Source organism: Nyctereutes procyonoides, unplaced genomic scaffold (genome assembly GCF_905146905.1).
Source record: "Nyctereutes procyonoides isolate TBG_1078 unplaced genomic scaffold, NYPRO_anot_genome, whole genome shotgun sequence".
Lineage (NCBI taxonomy): Eukaryota > Metazoa > Chordata > Mammalia > Carnivora > Canidae > Nyctereutes > Nyctereutes procyonoides.
This window is the reverse complement of record NW_026575146.1, coordinates 72,883,568-72,901,582: the sequence shown is the minus strand read 5'-3', so window position 1 is coordinate 72,901,582 and position 18,015 is coordinate 72,883,568. Positions and strand designations below refer to the sequence as shown.

The following is an 18,015-nucleotide window of genomic DNA, read 5'->3' as shown; positions in this document are numbered from 1 at the left end:
CTCCATGAATTCTTTTTTATAGCAAAGTATATCAATTGTGCAGGAGGCAATATCAAATAGGTGTGGATAGTTAAAGACTATTAAAAAAATATGCACACACATATGTATATTCTCTAAATATTCTTCAGATTGTCCTTATCTGCTTGGCACAGTCTTTTGCATAGCTGATTACTTCTCTATGAACACATATTTATGTGTAATTTAACATACAAGAACAATAATTTATATCCATATATGTATATATACGGAGATAGAATATGTATTAAAAAGGCCACAGAAGGATGCCTGGGTAGCTCAGAGATTGAGTGTGTCTGCCTTTGGCTCAGGTTGTGATCCCGGGGTCCTGGGATCAAGTCCCACATCAGGCTCCCTGCAGGGAGTCTGCTTTTATCTCTGCCTGTGTCTCTGCCTCTCTCTGTGTGTCTCTCATAAATAAATAAACAAAATCTAAAAAAAAAAAAAGGCCATAGATCCTAAATGTCAAGCTTGATGAACTTTTCCTGATTAAACACAGTTGTGGAATCAGCCCCCAGAGGCAGACACAACATCCCCCATCCCCAGTAGCTTCCTTGCTCACCCTCCCAGGCCCCTCCCCTGTCCCCACAAGAATAAGCACGACTCCATCATCCAACACCATAGTTTAGTTTGCCTGTATCTCAAAGCTTTTTTTTTTTTTAAGATTTTATTTTTTATTTGTGAGAGACAGAGACATAGGCAGAGGCAGAAGCAGGCTCCGTGCAGGGAGTCTGATGTGGGAGTCGATCCCAAAACCCTGGGATCATGACCTGAGCCAAAGGCAGACACTCAACCGCTGAGCTACCTAGGTGCCCCTTGAAGCTTTTAATAGTGGTTTAAATGAAGTCCAGAGAATGCTTCAAGTTCAATTGCTGTTCAAATGCCCATCTCTCTGTGATGAAGTTTAAGCAGATGCTTTTGTTTTTAAGATTTTATTTATTCATGAGACACATAGAGAGGCAGAGACATAGGCAGAGGGAGATGTAGTCTCCCTGCAAGGAGCCCGATGACCCTGGGATCATACGCTCTGAGCTGAAGGCAGACGCTCACCCACTGAACCACCCAGGTGTCCCTAAGCAGGTGCTCTGTAATACATGGTCCATTTATAAAAGAGGGTGTTTTTTTCCTGGTCCCTACAGAATAGTTTTAAGGCAAGCTCTTTTTTTTTTTTTAATTTATTTATTTATGATAGTCACAGAGAGAGAGAGAGAGAGAGAGAGAGAGAGGCAGAGACACAGGCAGAGGGAGAAGCAGGCTCCATGCACCGGGAGCCCGACGTGGGATTCGATCCCGGGTCTCCAGGATCGCGCCCTGGGCCAAAGGCAGGCGCCAAACCGCTGCGCCACCCAGGGATCCCTTAAGGCAAGCTCTTAAAGCAGTTGGTGGTCATCCTCAAGAATAACATAGAGCAGGCACACTGGTTTCCAGGGCCCACCTTGCACCCTTACCTGTCCTGGGGCCTCCTCCTCCTGCTGCCACCCTCATGCAGGCCATCCACAGTGGTGTAGCTTCCTTCTGGCCGCCCTCACCCGGTGAACTGCTCCTGAACCCTCCTCACCTTTCAGAGCTCTCCTCAAATGTCCCTTCCTCCTGGCAGCCAACACCGAGGCCCCGGGCAGCCTCTGTCTGCACATCTCATTCAGGTGTGGGGACAGGGCCCATCGCCTGTGCCCTCTCAGGGCAGGAACCCCTGGGGGCAGATCAGAAGGGCCAGGTCTGCGTGGGTCCAAGGTGCTCAGCGTAGCCCCACTCAGTCCTGGCCCTTGGGGCTCTGGAAATGTGTAACTAATAAATGAAGGATCAGGTGGCCTGTGGGGCCACACAGGCCAATTCAAGCTCACCCTGAGGAACTGGCCCTTCCTCACCTGGGGCTCCAGAGACTCTCCCACCCTCATCCCCAGGCCCTTCACCCCCTTTCTGAGGATGGAGGCCCTTATTCATGTCTTCATGCCTTTTCTGAGCTTGGCACTCAGTAGACCCTTGCAACATGGAGTTGCTGCCCAGAAAAGTGGCAGGTCCTCGGCCTGCCCTCTAGGGTCTTCTCGTGTGGTCTGGGGACAGGGGCAGACCCCGACACTGATGGCATGTGCTCTGTTGGAGGTGACACAGACCACATGGGAGCCCAGAGGAGGCCCTGGAACAGCGGTGTCTCATAGGCAGTGTGAGCCACACATGTGGTTTTAACTTTTCCAGTAGCCACATCGTAATGGAGAAAGAAAAAAGGAGAAAGGAGAAAGAAACTAGTAAATTTAATTTTACTAAAACACGTTTACCTAATCTAAGATACCAAAATGCCCTTCACTTCAACATGTAATCAGTATTTTTTTTTAAAGATTTTATTTATTTATTCATGATAGTTACACAGAGAGAGAGAGAGGCAGAGACACAGGCAGAGGGAGAAGCAGGCTCCATGCAAGGAGCCCGACATGGGATTCGATCCCGGGTCTCCAGGATCGTGCCCTGGGCCAAAGGCAGGCGCCAAACCGCTGCGCCACCCAGGGATCCCTGTAATCAGTATTTTAAAAAATTTTCGATGAGATATTTTACATGCTTGTTTTTCTCCTACCCAGTCCTCCAAATCCAGTGTGTCTTTGCCACCTAAACCCCACCTCAGTTTGGAACAGCCATATTTCAGGTGTTCAAGAGCTGCCTGGCTGGTGGCCGCCATATTGGACAGTGCAGCTCAGGGGCTGGTTGGCAGGAGCCCTGGGTACTAATCAGAGAGGGCTTCCTGGAGTAGTTGATAGCTTCCCTGAAAGTTGGAGTTGAAAGTGAGGCAGGATTTCTAAAGACAAGGAGAGCTCATACCCTTGCCTGTTCATTCATTCATTCGCTCATTGCACACAGCCTGCCAGGTGCCTGGCCACCTGCTCAGGGAGGTGGATGACACGGCCATAAATCTGAGCAGGCCTTTGTTCAAGTGGCCAGACATTTATTAAGCACTTGCTGTATGCCAGGTACTGTTCTGGAAGCTCCCTTGTGATATTCCTAATCTGAAGTGGAAGCCAAGGATGCCTGGGTGGCTCACTGGTTGAGCACCTGCCTTTGGCCCAGGGCGTGATCCTGGAGTCCCAGGATTGAGTCCTGCATCGGGCTCCCTGCATGGAGCTGCTTCTCCCTCTGCCTATGTCTCTGCCTCTTTCTCTGGGTCTCTCATAAATAAGTAAATAAAATCTTTAAAAAAATGAAGATTGTACAGTAAATATCAATAAAAATAGTTACATGGTGTGAAAGATGCTAGGGAGGACTTTTTTCTTTTAATGGTGGAAACAAGGATAAGGCATTGGCTTGAATGAACTGGTCAGAATAGACCCTCTCAGAGGAGGTGACAAGAGCTAAGACTGAAGTGACAAGGAGATAACTTGAGAAATGGACCCAAGCAGAGGGTACAGCACATATTAGGCCCCTCCCTGAGATAGGAAGGAACGTGGAGTGTCCATGAAAGTGGTGGAGGCCAGTGGGGTGAAACACTCAATAACGTGGTGAGAGGTGATATTGGTGGGATGGCCAGGGCAGGGCCAGAGGGCTAGGTAGCCATGGGGTGGAGTCCCCCCTCCCAGCAGGAGGCAAGGAGGTCAGAAAGGAGGCTACTGCAGTAATCTAGGTGAGCAAGCATCGGGTCTGGGTGAGGAGGTTGTAGGAGATGGTCCCAGTATTCTGAAGGTCAAGCCAAGAGAACATGGCAACAGCCTGACTGGAGGTGTGGAATGCCCAGGTGTCCATTTGGATGTGCCTGTCAAGGACGAAATGGTGAAGTCTGGCTCCAGTGGAGCTAGGGGACATGACGAGGGACACAGCAAGCTGTGAGGGTGGCCAAGACCTGATCACAGTTCAGTGAGATTACCCTGACAGAGGTGCTTGGGTATCAAGAAACACAGGGAGCACAGGACCTGGCCTGTGGGGCCAGGGAGAACCCTCTAGACTCATCCCATAAGTGGGTCTTGTCAGACGTGTAGGAATGTCGCACATAGCTTGGGGAGAGGTTGGCAGCCAGGAGATGGAAGTAGTGGGTCTGTGGGCCTGGCGGCAGAGGACCAACAGGATGTAAGGAGGGATAGGACAGGAGAGGGCAAGCTCGGAACCCAAGGATCTGGCCTGGTGACTGGGAGGCAGTGGGACCTTCGTAACACTGGAGCAGGTTTTCAGGAGATGCTGAACTTGGTGGGGATGTGGTAGTGGTGAGGGCCCTGGGAGACAGCTAAAAGACATCCAAGCCCTTCATTCATTTGTTCCCTCGTCACATATTTCTTGCCAGACCAGTTCCAGGGGCTGGTGGTGGAGGCATAACCAGAACTGTGGGTGGAGACAGGAGACCCCAGGGCAAGGACAGTTCGAGGACCACAGTGAGAGGAGGAAAGAGGGACAAGTTGGGGATCACCCCATAGTGTGTGCCAGGCTTCTCCTTTTGGTCATAAAGACCAACAAGCCATGGTTCCCACCTCCCAGCTAGAAATGGGACCCAAGCTTGGCCTAAGCCCCGGGGCCTGGGGCCCCAGGGAGGAAGGAGTGTGCCCTTCCAGCTGGAGGGACCTGGCCAAGGAAAGAGAGGACGGATAGTTCAACTGTCTGGGACCCTCATCACGTGCCCTGCCTTCTCCTCCCCAGGTAAGAGCAAGGAGGCAGAGATTAAGAGAATCAACAAGGAACTGGCCAATATCCGCTCTAAGTTCAAAGGTAGGCTGGAGGCCTAGACTCCTGGGTCTGAGGGAGGAGGGGACTGGGAACTAGGATACTTGGGACTTATAGGTATGATCCTTCCTCATCTGCCCCCCCCTTTCCTGCTCCCTCTGGCCCTAGGGGACAAAGCCTTAGATGGCTACAGTAAGAAAAAATATGTGTGTAAACTGCTGTTCATCTTCCTGCTTGGCCATGACATTGACTTTGGGCACATGGAGGCCGTAAATCTGCTCAGCTCCAACAAGTACACAGAGAAGCAAATAGTGAGTCTGGGGAGGAGGGGCTGGGGCCTGGACTCCTGGGTCTGAGAAGGAGGGGGCTGGGGGCCTGGACTCCTGGGTTAGAGGGAGGAGAGGGCTGGGGACCTGGACTCCTGGGTCTCAGGGAAGAGGGGCTGGGGGCCTAGACTCTTGGGTTAGAGGGAGGAGGGGGCTGGAGGCCTATACTCTTGGATCTGAGGGAGGAAATTGTCTGAGGGAGGAAGTGGCTGGGGACCTGGACTCCTGGGTCTGAGGGAGGAAGGGGCTAAAAGTACAGACTCCAGGGTCAGAGGATTGGAACCTAGGATCACTTAGCCACAGGGTTCCCACCTTCCTCACCCAGGGTTACCTCTTCATCTCCGTTCTGGTGAACTCAAATTCTGAGCTGATCCGGCTCATCAACAATGCCATCAAGAACGACCTGGCCAGCCGCAACCCCACCTTCATGTGCCTGGCCCTGCACTGCATCGCCAACGTGGGCAGCCGTGAGATGGGCGAGGCCTTTGCTGCTGACATTCCGCGCATCCTGGTGGCTGGGTGAGGCACCGGGGACCCAGGTGGGCTGGGGTTTGGAGTGGAATAGACAAGGTTTAGCCACGTTCGAGGGTCAGAGAGCTTGTGTCACCTGCCCAAGACCTCCAAGCCAGGATGTGGGGATAATGCTGGGCTTAGATTCAGCCCTGTGATTCTCTGTCTTCATCTCACCAACCCAACTCAGTGGTACAACGCCAACCCAACAAAGCCAATGGGGTGTCTATCTGATTAACTGACCTTTAATATCTAGTATAGATGAGGTGATAACTATTAAGTTACACCAGCAACAGCCCTCCAGAGCTTCTGCATCTTGGTTCATTCATTCAGCAAACATTTGTTGAGCATATATGCATGCAAAGTGTTGTGTTGTGCTGCTTGCTGGGAATGTAGTCATGACCAGAAATGGATATGGTCATTGTCTTCCCAAGCACTCATGGCCCAGAGTGGGAAATATTGAATGACTGCAGAGTGAAATGTATAATTACTCTTGGAACCATGCGGTGGAGCACAGAAGTCTGGAAGGACATTTCATTGGACACCTAGCCTAGTCTGAGGGATCAGGGAGAGGTTCCTAGAGGTTGTAGCATCAGGCTGAGACCTGGGTGACGAGGAGTTGCTGTCTGTGTGAAGGGGAAAGGCATGAAAGGCACTGGAGTCCTGAGGCAGGTCATTCATCAAATATTTTTTGAGTGCCTGCAGTGTGCTGGGCACTGTTGTGGGTTTTGGGAGGCAGGAGGGAGAAGCAAGGACTGTTGTGCCCAACCTCGGGAAGCTTACATTTTACAGGAAGCTTACAAAGAGCAAATATATACATAAAAAGTAAGATGAGTTCAGATAGTGATAAATGCTGTGAAGAAAACAAAACAGTAGTAGGGGGCGAGGGAGGTGGTGGTGGAAGCTACTTAAATACACTCATCAGGGAGGGTCTCTCCAAGATGATGACTTATAATTTGAGACTAGAATGATGAGAAGATAATTATTTTAAAATGTTGGACACCTGGGTGGCTCAGCGGTTGGACGCCTGCCTTTGGCTCAGGTCGTGATCCTGGGATCCCAGATGGAGTCCCACATCGGGCTCCCTGCAAGGAGCCTGCTTCTCCCTTTGCCTGTGTCTCTGCCTCTCTGTCTGTGTCTCTCATGAATAAATAAATAAGTCTTAAAAAAAAAATGTTGGAGAGTAAGTGAAAGGAGCAGCACGTGCAAAGGCTCTGAGGCATGAGCTTTCTGTATTCAAGGAACCAAGAGATAGTCTTTGTGGCTAGAGTGCAGTGAACAAGAAATAGAATAAGGGGAGTTTGGATTTTATTCTAATTGAAGTGAGAGGGTTTGGCATGTTTTAAGTTGGCATGTGACATGATTGGCTTTGTATTTTTATTTATCATTTTTAAAATATTTATTTATTCATGAGAGACGCAGAGAGAGAGGCAAAGACATAGGCAAAGGGAGAAGCATCATGCAGGGAGCCTGATGCAGGACTTGATCCCAGGACCCTGGGATCACACCCTGAGCGGAAGGCAGACGCTCAACCACTGAGCCACCCAGGCATCCCAGCTTTGTATTTTTATTTTTTTATTTTTATTTATTTTTTTTTAAATTTTATTTATTTATTTATTTATTTATTTTTTAAAGGTTTTTTTTTTTTTTTTTTTTTTTTTTTATGATAGTCACAGAGAGAGAGGGAGAGGCAGAGACACAGGCAGAGGGAGAAGCAGGCTCCATGCACTGGGAGCCCGACGTGGGATTCGATCCTGGGTCTCCAGGATCGCGCCCTGGGCCAAAGGCAGGCGCCAAACCGCTGCGCCACCCAGGGATCACCTTAAATTTTATTTATTTATGATAGTCACACAGAGAGAGAGGCAGAGACACACACGGGCAGAGGGAGAAGCAAGCTCCATGCACCAGGAGCTGGATGTGGGATTTGATCCTGGGTCTCCAGGATCACGCCCTGGGCCAAAGGCAGGCACCAAACCGCTGCGCCACCCAGGGATCCCAGCTTTGTATTTTTATTTATTTATTTGTTTATTTTTTAAATTTTATGTATTTTTAAAAGATCACTCAGCTTGGTGTGGGAGAAGGTACGACTTATATTTCTGGCAACATGGTGGACTAGATTCCTGACTAATGCTCTTGCTGAAACGTATCAATGTGGGATAAAAGGGGAAAGGAAATATTCTTCAATGTATTCATGAGCTAGCAAGAGAGTAAGGAGCTTGCAGGCTACAAGCTAAGAGGAAAGATGAGCAGAGGGTCAAAGCCAGATTTTGCTTAGAGGGTGAACCTAGATATTGGTTTTGGGGCCCTGCAGCCTTTGGGAACAGGATACACAGCTTGTCCAAGGAGAGGCTCCAGAGGCCACACTTCAAAGTGAGAATGACCTAGAAATAAATCCCCTTGGGGGCTATAAGCAAAATTACCTGTTTTGAACCTTGGGTCAGAGCAGCCCACACACTGGTTTTCAGCCTGATTTCTCCCTACTTGGGTTGACTACAAAACTCTTAAGCCAATCTTTAGTTTAAAGTGATTTAAACTGGTAGTAGCCCAGTGCCTGACAGAAGCAAGCAAGCCTTTTCTGGAGAAGCCTGCCCTCACCACAGATGAAGCTTCAAGTTGCTTGAGTAATTCTTTTTTTTTTTTTTTTTTTTTATGATAGTCACAGAGAGAGAGAGAGAGGCAGAGACACAGGCAGAGGGAGAAGCAGGCTCCATGCACCGGGAGCCCGATGTGGGATTTGATCCCAGGTCTCCAGGATCGCGCCCTGGGCCAAAGGCAGGCGCCAAACCGCTGCGCCACCCAGGGATCCCGCTTGAGTAATTCAAGGTCAAAAATCTCACTAAACACAGGCCACAGGACACCATGAGGAAGAACCAGCAGAAAGGAAACTAGAAATAGCAGTTGAATTGGAACATTCATATACAATGTAAAATAAATATGTGTAATATGTTTCAATAAATAAGAAAACAAAAAACAAGTGTAAGCAGATTTGAAAAAGAAGTGAAAAAAATTATTTAAGTAGTCTGGCTTAGCAGCAGGATCAACAGAGCCAAAGCAGAATTAGTAAACAAGGAGTAGAACTGAGGAAACCAATCAGAATGCAGCCCAGAGAAACAGAGATGAGAGATTCCAAAACAGAGGTTAAGAGTCACGGAAGATGGAAGAGGTCTAACATACTACTATTTAGAGTTCTAGAGGGACACCTGGCTGGCTCAGTTGGTAGAACGTGCGATTCTTGATCTCGGGGTCATGAGTTCAAGTTCCAAGGTGGGTGTGGAGATTACTCAATAAACAAAACCAAAATCTTTAGAGCTCTAGGGGAAGAGAAGGAAGAGAATATGACAGAGGCACTTTTGAACGGATAATGCTGGAGAACATTCCAGAACCAGTGAAAGAGGCTGATCCTCAGAATCAAGTAGCTCAAGAACCCATATGCAGAACTAGAAACTGGGGTGGCGGTAGCGACACTGAGATGTTTGTTGTTGTCAGAGCTGATGGTGGCTGGGACCAGGGTTGTAGCAGTAGAGGTTATCACTGGGTATGTTCTGGGAGTGAAGCTTACAGCATGGATTACATGGGGTGGGAAAGCAGGAGAGAATGAGCTTGAATAGATAGGTGGATGTGAAGCCTGGGGAGAAGCAGGGGAGCAAGAGGCAGGACCCAAGCTGGATTTTGCTCTTCTGGATGTGAGGTGCCTATTGGACATCTGGGCAGAGACGTCCAGTAGGCAGCTGGACGACAGGCAGTTGGAGCCAGAGAGGGAGTGTGGGAGAGACGTGGACAGAGCTCTAAAAATAGAACTCGAGCCACACACATCCTCCACAGTTCTAGTTGCCACATCAGACAAAGTAAAAACAAGCGGATGAAACTTATTTTATTATTTTAATTTAACCTGGTCCATCTAAAGTATTTTCATTTGGATACTGGATCGACATGAAAATTATCCATGTAGTGGTTTACTTCCTCACCACATGTGAGGGTAATGTACACACACCAGTTTCAATTGGCCCCACCTCCTGTGTCCAGTAGTAACATGTGGTTGAGGCCACCGTAGGGGACAGCGCAGGATGGACGGTGATTAAAGTTGTAGCCAGATAAAGTCCCTCGGGGAATGTGAGAAGTGACCTAAGATCACTTGGTAGTGGCCCAGTGTGTCGAGGTCTGTGGCCAGGGAAATGGGAGGAAAGTGCAGAAAGGGCAATGGCTCAGAACTCGAAGAAACTTACCCAGAGGACGGAGTGATCAGTTGTGGCAAAATTGCCGGCCAACCCAAACAGGCAGAACTTGGTGCTTGTGAGGACCAAGGAAACAGCCAGTGTGACAGACTCATCTGAGCAGAGGTGATATTCCAGTTTCACACCAAGGAACGAATGTCTTGCCAGAGTGGGGGCCAGGCTGGGCTTATCTCAGTGCTTGGCTATCCTCTAGACACCCAAAACTTGGTCTTGACGGTGACTGGGGCACAGAGGAATATGTTTTTTTGGGCAGGTTTTTTTTTTTTTAATTAAGATAAAATTCCAAGTTTTAACAGTTAACAGTGTAAAATTCAGTGGTCTTTAATACATTCACGGTATTGTGCAGCTACTGCCACTAATTCCAGAACATTCCAATCACCCCAAAAAGAAGCCCCATACTCATTAGCAGCTCACTTCCCATTGCCTTTCGCCCTAACTCCAGACAGCCACTAATCTGCTTTCTGTTTCGTTGGATTTGCCTATTCTGGACATTTCAGATAAATGGGAGCATGTGATACGTGGCCTTTTCTGTCTGGCTTTTTTTTCGCTTGACGTAACTTTTTCGGGATTCCTCCATATTGTATGCAGCTATACTTATTTCCTTTTTATGACCCAATAATAATATACTACTGCCTGGAGGGACTGCATTTTATTTATCCATTCATCAAAAAGTTTCCCTCTGACTCCTTTGAATAATGTACAAATACATTGTGTGAAGTTTGTTTTTAGTTCTCATGGGTAGATACCTGGGTGTGGAATTTCTGGGTCATTATGGTATGACAGCTTTTTTTTTTTTTTTTTAAAGAAGGGAAACAGTTCAATTTCCCCCCTTCACACCCCTCATATCCTCTCCATCTTCTTCTCCCTCCCTGTGCCCTGCATTCGATGGTCATTATTCCCATTGTACCTCCTTGTCCTTTGATACCTGGGCATACGCACCTGTGTTACATAGTTATTGTTTTTTAATTTCATTTATTTATTGACAGAACTTGAGCAAGGGGAGGGGAAGAGGGAGAAGGAGAATCTCAAGCAGACTCCCTGCTGAGCTTGGAGCCCAGTGCGGGGCTTATCCCAGGACCCCAAGATCATGACCTGAACTGAATGAAGACCAATGTTTAACTGACTGAGCCACCCAGGCACTCCTGCATTTACATAATTTTAAGCTTTACTAAAATAGTCATATAGTCTCTGTTTAAATTACCCAAGGTGATAAATAACTCCTATTCCTCCATTCAGTGTGTGGGTGGAAGTTCCCTTACACATAGCTGGAGGTGATGGTACAGGTCACCTCCCACAAGGGTTGGAGAAACACCTAGAACAGAGCATGGCTCAGGGTCAGTGCACATGACATATGAGCTGTGACAGTGGTGAAGAGACCATTCCACTGGTTTGGGTTTTAAGTTAATGACCATTGGTCATTGAACATTCTGGAGCCGTCACCTTGGACATGCACATGTGTCCACCTCAGGGTGGGTGTCCAGGAGCAGAATCACTGGGCATGTTCTGCATAGCTCCCAGTGGCATGCTGACCAGGGGTGGCCCCACTCCTCTTCTGAGGGCCTGTTCCCATGTCTGCAATGAGGGCTCCTGTATTCCTGGCCTGGCCAACATGCATGCATCTGCCTGGCTGGCAGGAGGAATCAGAGCTGCCTTGTCGCTGCAATTCTTGTTTTCTCTTGCACATCTGTTGAAATGTCTTTTCACCTGGCCTTTGACTTGTGTGGCTCATCCCTCATGGGACATCCTCTGTGTCTTTTGCTCAGGCTTTGGTTGGGTCCTGTCTAGGAAACCCTTGACTTTGAGGCCAGAGCCTGGGCTGTCAGGACATCCCTGCATGCCCCCTCTGTGCTTGAGTCTGTGCCAGCTTCTCGTCCACAGTGTCCTTTATTCATTCCCTAATTCCTCCTGAGGTAAAGAGTCCAAAAACAGTCTCATCATCATAATACCACCCATCAGTGAGGGTCAGCAGCTTCCCTTAGAACTGCACTCCATCAGTCAGGACCTCAGGCATGCATGTCTGACCCCAGTTCCTCAGTTTGCCCAAAAGAGATGAATGAGTTAGTCACACAGGGTGCCTGGGTCAGAGCAAAAGGGCTCTGGGTGGTGCTTTTACCACTTTCCCCTCGATTTTGGTGCTTCCCTGCTTGTCACCTGCAGCAGCTTCATGTCCCCCTAGGTAAAAGCAGGGTCATTACCATGGTTCTTGATGCCTTGCATGGTCTGGCTCATTGTCCCTCCATACGATTTCCCCACCTTTCCCCCCGCATTGCTCACTCACTCACTGCAGCCACACGTAGGCCCGTGGCTGCCCCAGGGCCTCCACACAGGCTGTGCCCTCTCCCTGGGTTGTGCAGTACAGAGATTTTCTGATTTTGCTCATTAAACCCAGTTCTCCACTCACCTGCCTTATTAGAGAGGCCTTTTTGCCAAATAGCATTCCCAGTGCTCCTTGTACCTGGCACTCATTGGTGCCATAGCACTGAAACCAAACGGTATCTGGTGTGTGCGCTAGGATACTGACTGCCTGGCTAGAAAGTAAGCTCTGTGAGGACAGTCACTTGGACCAGTGTGTTCACCCCTGAGCCTCCCAGTGGGCACAAAGTAAGTGTTTGGTAAAGGAATGAAGGAGCACAGCCAGGCTTGACATTTTGCATTGTTCTGCCAGTGGCCCCCAAGGTGACTGAGATGGAACCCATTTTGCAGATAAAAAAAACTGAGGCTTGGTGGGTGAGGAGGGCAGCACCAGATTGGATCTCTGGTCCACCTGGCTCTGCCCAACTGCTGCTGGCTACCCTTCCTGAGGAGGAGCAGGAGAGGAGGGGAGATCTGTGTGGGGCTGGGGTCGCACTGACCATCCTCCTACCCAATCGTGTCACCATAGGGACAGCATGGACAGTGTGAAACAGAGTGCGGCCCTGTGCCTGCTACGGCTGTACAAGGCCTCACCTGACCTAGTGCCCATGGGCGAGTGGACGGCCCGTGTGGTGCACCTGCTCAATGACCAGCACATGGTGAGCCCCCTGCCTGGCACCTGGAGACCCCAGGCTGCTGGCTCCCAGAGCCACCCCCCAGTAATTCACCCAAAGATCCTTCCACCGGACACCCATGGAAAATCCCAGGGACTGTCCACCCCTGCCCTGATTCCCACCTGGATGCCCAGGGCCCACCCCTGCCTCTGTCCCTGCCTCTACTCAGGCACATAGAGATCTTGGTCTAGTGTCCTTAGTACTTGTCACTAAGGACAAGTGACTAAGTCCCTGCAAGTGTCCAGAAACCCCCATATCCATCCCTGATACCCACCTGCCCCCGACTGCCCAGGGATCCTGCCCAGTGTCCCCATCACCCATTACCCACTCAGCCCTTGAGTCTCTGCTTTCAGGTCTACAGCCTGGACCCTTGTCCCCAGGCTGACCCCCAGCCCGGTAGCCCTGACTTGCCGCTTATCTGCCTCGGCAGGGTGTGGTCACGGCAGCTGTCAGCCTCATCACCTGCCTCTGCAAGAAGAACCCAGATGACTTCAAGACATGCATCTCCCTGGCGGTGTCCCGCCTGAGCCGGGTGGGTGTGGTCCGGTCGTGGGCTGTAGATGGCCGGCCTGGCCATCTCTGTTCCCTGGAGCACCTTCCTGGTCCCCTCACTCTCCCAGAGAGGCAGCCCAGCACAGTGGTTACAAACTCAGCCTCTGATCTAGGTTCATGCTGGTTCAGCCACTTCCTGGCTGTGTGGCCCTGGACAAGTGACTTTACCTTTCTGGGCTTCACTTACCCCGTCCGTTCAATGGGGGACAGTACCAGTGCCCATCTCACAGTGTAGCTGCTGTGAGCCAGTCTATATAACATTAGTATGGGCCTGAGTGTTCTGAGTGCCCAGGAGGTGAGAGTGGCTCTTCTAATATCCTCCCTTTTGCCCCACTATCTCATGCCTCTTCCTACTTTCCCTGCTGTTTCTCCTGACCCTCTTTCTCATATGTCTCCTTTCCTCTCCTTCCTTCTGCTCCTCTTACCACCTTCACCCCTGTCTTGGGAACATGGCCTGAGGCTGCCTGTGTGCCAGGCTCTGGGGACACAGATGAGTCAGACCCAAGCTCTACTGGAGCGCTCTGTCCTGTTGGCGGGAGGGGAAGGGGGGTGGGGATGTTGCAAGGCAGGCTGACCATCCCAGATTTTCTTAAAAGGGGTGATCTGTGCTGTCATGGAAGTAGTATAGGGCATTATAGACCCGAAAAGAGGCACTTTAACCAGCCTGGAAGTCTAGGAAGGATTCCTGGGAAAGGTGATCCCCTGAATTGACACTTAGAGTGAATATAAACTTTTCCTAGGCAGGTAAGAAGAGGCCTGGATTCTCAGGCCAAGAGAACAAACATACCAGCTCATTTGATCGCTTTGTCATCCATTCACCATACCCCTGAATACTCCCGTATGCCAGGCTGGTCTGGGAGTCCCAGACAGTGACACTGGAAGCAGGGCACATATGTGTTATCATGGCCGTGGCACAGGGCAGGGTGGGGATGCTTCCTGGAAGAGGGATTTCCCAGGCTGAGCAAGAGTTTGCCATAAGGAGAGAAAGTCCCACACTCTTTTACTAATTTTCCCACATCTTCCCTGAGCCTTTCTTACATCTGATCTTGTCTTAGGCCTAGAATCTAGAAAAGGGGCAGAGCTGGTTCCTGCCCCTGAGCTGCTTCCAGTCCTGGGGCACAGCGACAAGGACACAAGTCCGCAGTGAACTGGTGTGATCTATGATAACTGGAGGAACCCAGACCACTGTGAAGCTGCTATTTGGATTAGGGGGCTCACTGAAGGGGATCAGATTGGCAGACTTCCTACTGGACAGCAGCATTACTGGAAAAGCCAGCGAGCCCTGGCTTAGGTCACTCACTGTGCCCCAGGCTTCCTCACTCCCCTCCCTGGGCCTCCCCAGGCTTCCTCACTCCCCTCCCTGGGCCTCAGATTTCTGCACCCCCTTGGGAAGATAGTGTTGCTCTGCCCTGCCCCTGTGCCATGCCCTTCCCTGTCCATGCCTCACCCCCTGTTCCGTCCCCAGATTGTGTCCTCGGCCTCCACCGACCTGCAGGACTACACCTACTACTTTGTCCCAGCGCCCTGGCTCTCAGTGAAGCTCCTGCGGCTGCTACAGTGCTACCCACCGCCAGGTACCACTGCCGCTGAGCCCATCTGGGTTGGGACCTGGGGCCTCTGATCTGGTGGTGGGACAGTGGGGGCCAGGGCCTGGGGTCTGTCAGGATTTCTGTGAGGCTGTAGGTATGGGGGAGGGCAGCTCAAAGAATCAAATAGGTCACTTGTGTTTTGTTGCTCCCCTGCTGTGGGGCCAGGATCCCTGTGAAGACATGCTTGTGCTTGTGATCTAGCCCTATAACATAGGGGCTTTTGTCACACCTATTTTGTAGGTGACAAAACTAAGGCTGGGGGAGGGGAGGTCCTTGGCCAGGGTCACCCAGCAGATGGAGGGGTGATTCCAGGCAATTCCAGGAGGTGCTGTTTGAATTAGCATAGGTCTGTTAGACATTTTTGTGACCTTGTTGCTCAAGGCCACAGCCATGGTGTGGATGATGAGCCTCGTGTGAGCCAGGTCACACACCAGGGGTGTCTGTGTCCTCCCAACAGAACTGATGAGGGGGAGTCATCCCTGCAATATGCAAACAGGGAGGCTGAGGCTTGGAGAGGAGACCTCACCCTTCTAGGCCCAGGCAGTGACTTAAGAGGCAGAGCCTGACACCACCATCTGGCTCCAAGTACTTTGGACCTCTACCATATAGGCCATGGCTCACCCTGAGCTCCCCTTTCCTCAGCTCCCCTGACCTCACAGAGCAATTTTGAGGGACCCCATGCTATGTGGTCAGCACGCAGCAGGTGATTGATAAGCTCGTTCCCTTTGGTTCACCCAGGGTACTGAGCACCCGCTGTAGCCAGGGACTGCTGTGTGGCCCTGAGTCTTCACAGCCAGCTGTGCACGAGCATGTGTGTGCACACATGTGTATATCTGTGAATGCATGATCAGGTGTGCAAGTCTGTGTGTGTCCACACATCTGTGTGTGCAAACATACCAGAGTGTGCAGGCATATGCCAGTCAACTATAATAATGGAGGTGACACCAGAGGCCCCTTCCAGACTGTGAAAGCCAGTGTTGAATTTTGTTACGTGGCCTTAGGGAAGCCTTGTTCCCCCTCTTGGCTCCTTTCTCATCCTGTAAGGAAGAGCTCAAGCCTCAGGCAGATCTCTAAGCTCACTTGCATCCCAGGAACCCTGCCTCATCTTTTGGGGTGTGCCCAGAGCAGGCACCTCACTTCCTCTCACCCTCTGCGTTATAGGAATTGTAGCCATGGCCCCAAGCAAATGGTGCCGGGGAAGAGAGGCCATCCCTAATTTATCTACAAGAAATTTCTCTGATACTGTTATTATGAAAAATTTTTCCAATGTACAGACAGATAGAGTACCCATCATCTAGACTTCACATTTTGTTGTGCACACATGCTCTTACTTTGCTCTTTTTTTCTTGAAGTGTTTTTTTTTTTTTTAAGATTTTATTTATTCATTAGAGACACACACAGAGAGAGAGAAAGAGGCAGAGACATAGGCAGAGGGCGAAGCAGGCTCCCTGCAGGGAGCCCTATGCGGGACTCGATCCTGAGACCCCAGGATCATGCCCTGACCTGAAGGCAGACACTTAACTGCTGAGCCACCCAGGCGTCCCTTCCTAAAGTATTTAAAAATCAGAGACATCATGATGGTTTTATCTTATATTTTGTGGCACATTTCTAAAAACTATGGGCATTTTTTTTCACAGCAGCATTTCTGTGGACACACTTGAAGAGCTAACAACAGCTCCCCAGTGGTCTCGACCCACTGTGGATTTTCTTAATTATCTCCAACATACAGTGTTCAAAATAGGATCCAATCAGGATGGAAGTGGGTTGTTTTTTTTTTTTAATTTTTTAAAAAGATTTGTTTACTTATTTTAGAGAGAGAGAGAACGTGCAGGGGAGGAACAGGGGGAGACAGAGAAAGAAAGACTCCCTGCTGAGTATGGAGCCAGATGTGGGGCTCTATCTCACGACCCTGAGATCATGACCTGAGCTGAAATCAAGAATCGGATGCCCGATCAACTGAGTCACCCAGGCACCCCTTAAGATACAAGGATTGAAGGAGGCCTGGCTGGCTCAGTCAGTGGAGCATACTGCTCTTGACCTCAGGGTCATGAGTTTGATCCCCACATTGGGCATAGAGATTACTTAAAAATAAAAATTTTAAAAAGAAGAAGAAGTAAAGAAACAAATATTGAATTTAATTATTTCCCATAAATTCCTGCCTTAATCTAGAAGGATTGCCTCTTTATTCTGTGACATTGACTTTCACCCCAACTTTTTATTATGAAAAATTTCAAACATAAAGATCACTTGCAAGAATAGCATAATGAGAGAGGCCCAGAGACCCAATGGAGACAGTTAATGCTGCTCTTCGTGCCCTTGTTGGCTTGCTCTCTCAAATACACACTTACTTGCTCACTTACTTGACAGAAATTGCAGACATCATAATGCCCCCACTCAAAAATACGTCTGCATGCATTTCAGGAGACCAAGAATGCTGTGCAAAACCACAGTGCCCCTTGTCACACCTGAGAAGAATCAGGATCACTTCACAGCAGCATTTGCTGTCCAGGCACCATTCAAACCACCCCCACTGTCCACAGCTTTATTTGAATGGCTTGAACAAAATACAGTACAATCGAGGACCACAACTTAGATCTTATTATGTCTTTATCTCTTTTGGGGGGTCTGGAATAGCCCTCCCAACCCCTACTACCTGTTTTTGAAGAAACCAGAAGAGTTTTGCATTGTAAGGGTATCCCGCATTCTGGATTTGGCTCAGAGCTGCCTGATATATTTGCGTGCAACATTTTTCCCTATGCACATGGTGTGACCTTGCATTCCACAGAATGGCAGTTGTTGGGATTTGTGTCAGCTCCTGGTTGGCGTGTGTGTGTCTGTCTCAGGCACTCGGATGGCTCCTCAAGGAGACCTCGGTTTCACAGCATCTCTGGGAAAGGTTTCTTTGCTCTATGAGAAACCTAAAGGGTATCAGTGTTGCAGACTGGGAAACTCAAAGGGGTGGGAGTCAGCGCAGAGCAGGGCAACCATCGAGGTCTGGAGCGGTATCTTCCCTGATAACCTGGAGACCAAGGGCAAGCTTGAAGGAGCAGAGATCCCAGCCCGCACCCTTCCTGTGGAAGATGAGAGCCATGGGGCGGCCCCCTGTCCAGCCGATGGGCAGGGCCTACAGAGAGCT

At 49.7% G+C, this 18,015-nt stretch overlaps 1 protein-coding gene across 2 annotated transcripts in view; it reads left to right on the top strand.

The window, feature by feature from the left end:
• Nucleotides 1-18,015, top strand: part of AP2A1 (adaptor related protein complex 2 subunit alpha 1) — a 33,178-nt gene that overhangs the window by 8,641 nt on the left and 6,522 nt on the right. For both annotated transcript variants that reach the window (XM_055310748.1, XM_055310749.1), the window contains exons 2-7: nucleotides 4,621-4,689; nucleotides 4,813-4,955; nucleotides 5,296-5,489; nucleotides 12,594-12,723; nucleotides 13,169-13,270; nucleotides 14,756-14,864. In XM_055310748.1, coding sequence (XP_055166723.1) covers nucleotides 4,621-4,689; nucleotides 4,813-4,955; nucleotides 5,296-5,489; nucleotides 12,594-12,723; nucleotides 13,169-13,270; nucleotides 14,756-14,864 — 747 coding nt within the window. The remainder of the gene's footprint in view (nucleotides 1-4,620; nucleotides 4,690-4,812; nucleotides 4,956-5,295; nucleotides 5,490-12,593; nucleotides 12,724-13,168; nucleotides 13,271-14,755; nucleotides 14,865-18,015) is intronic.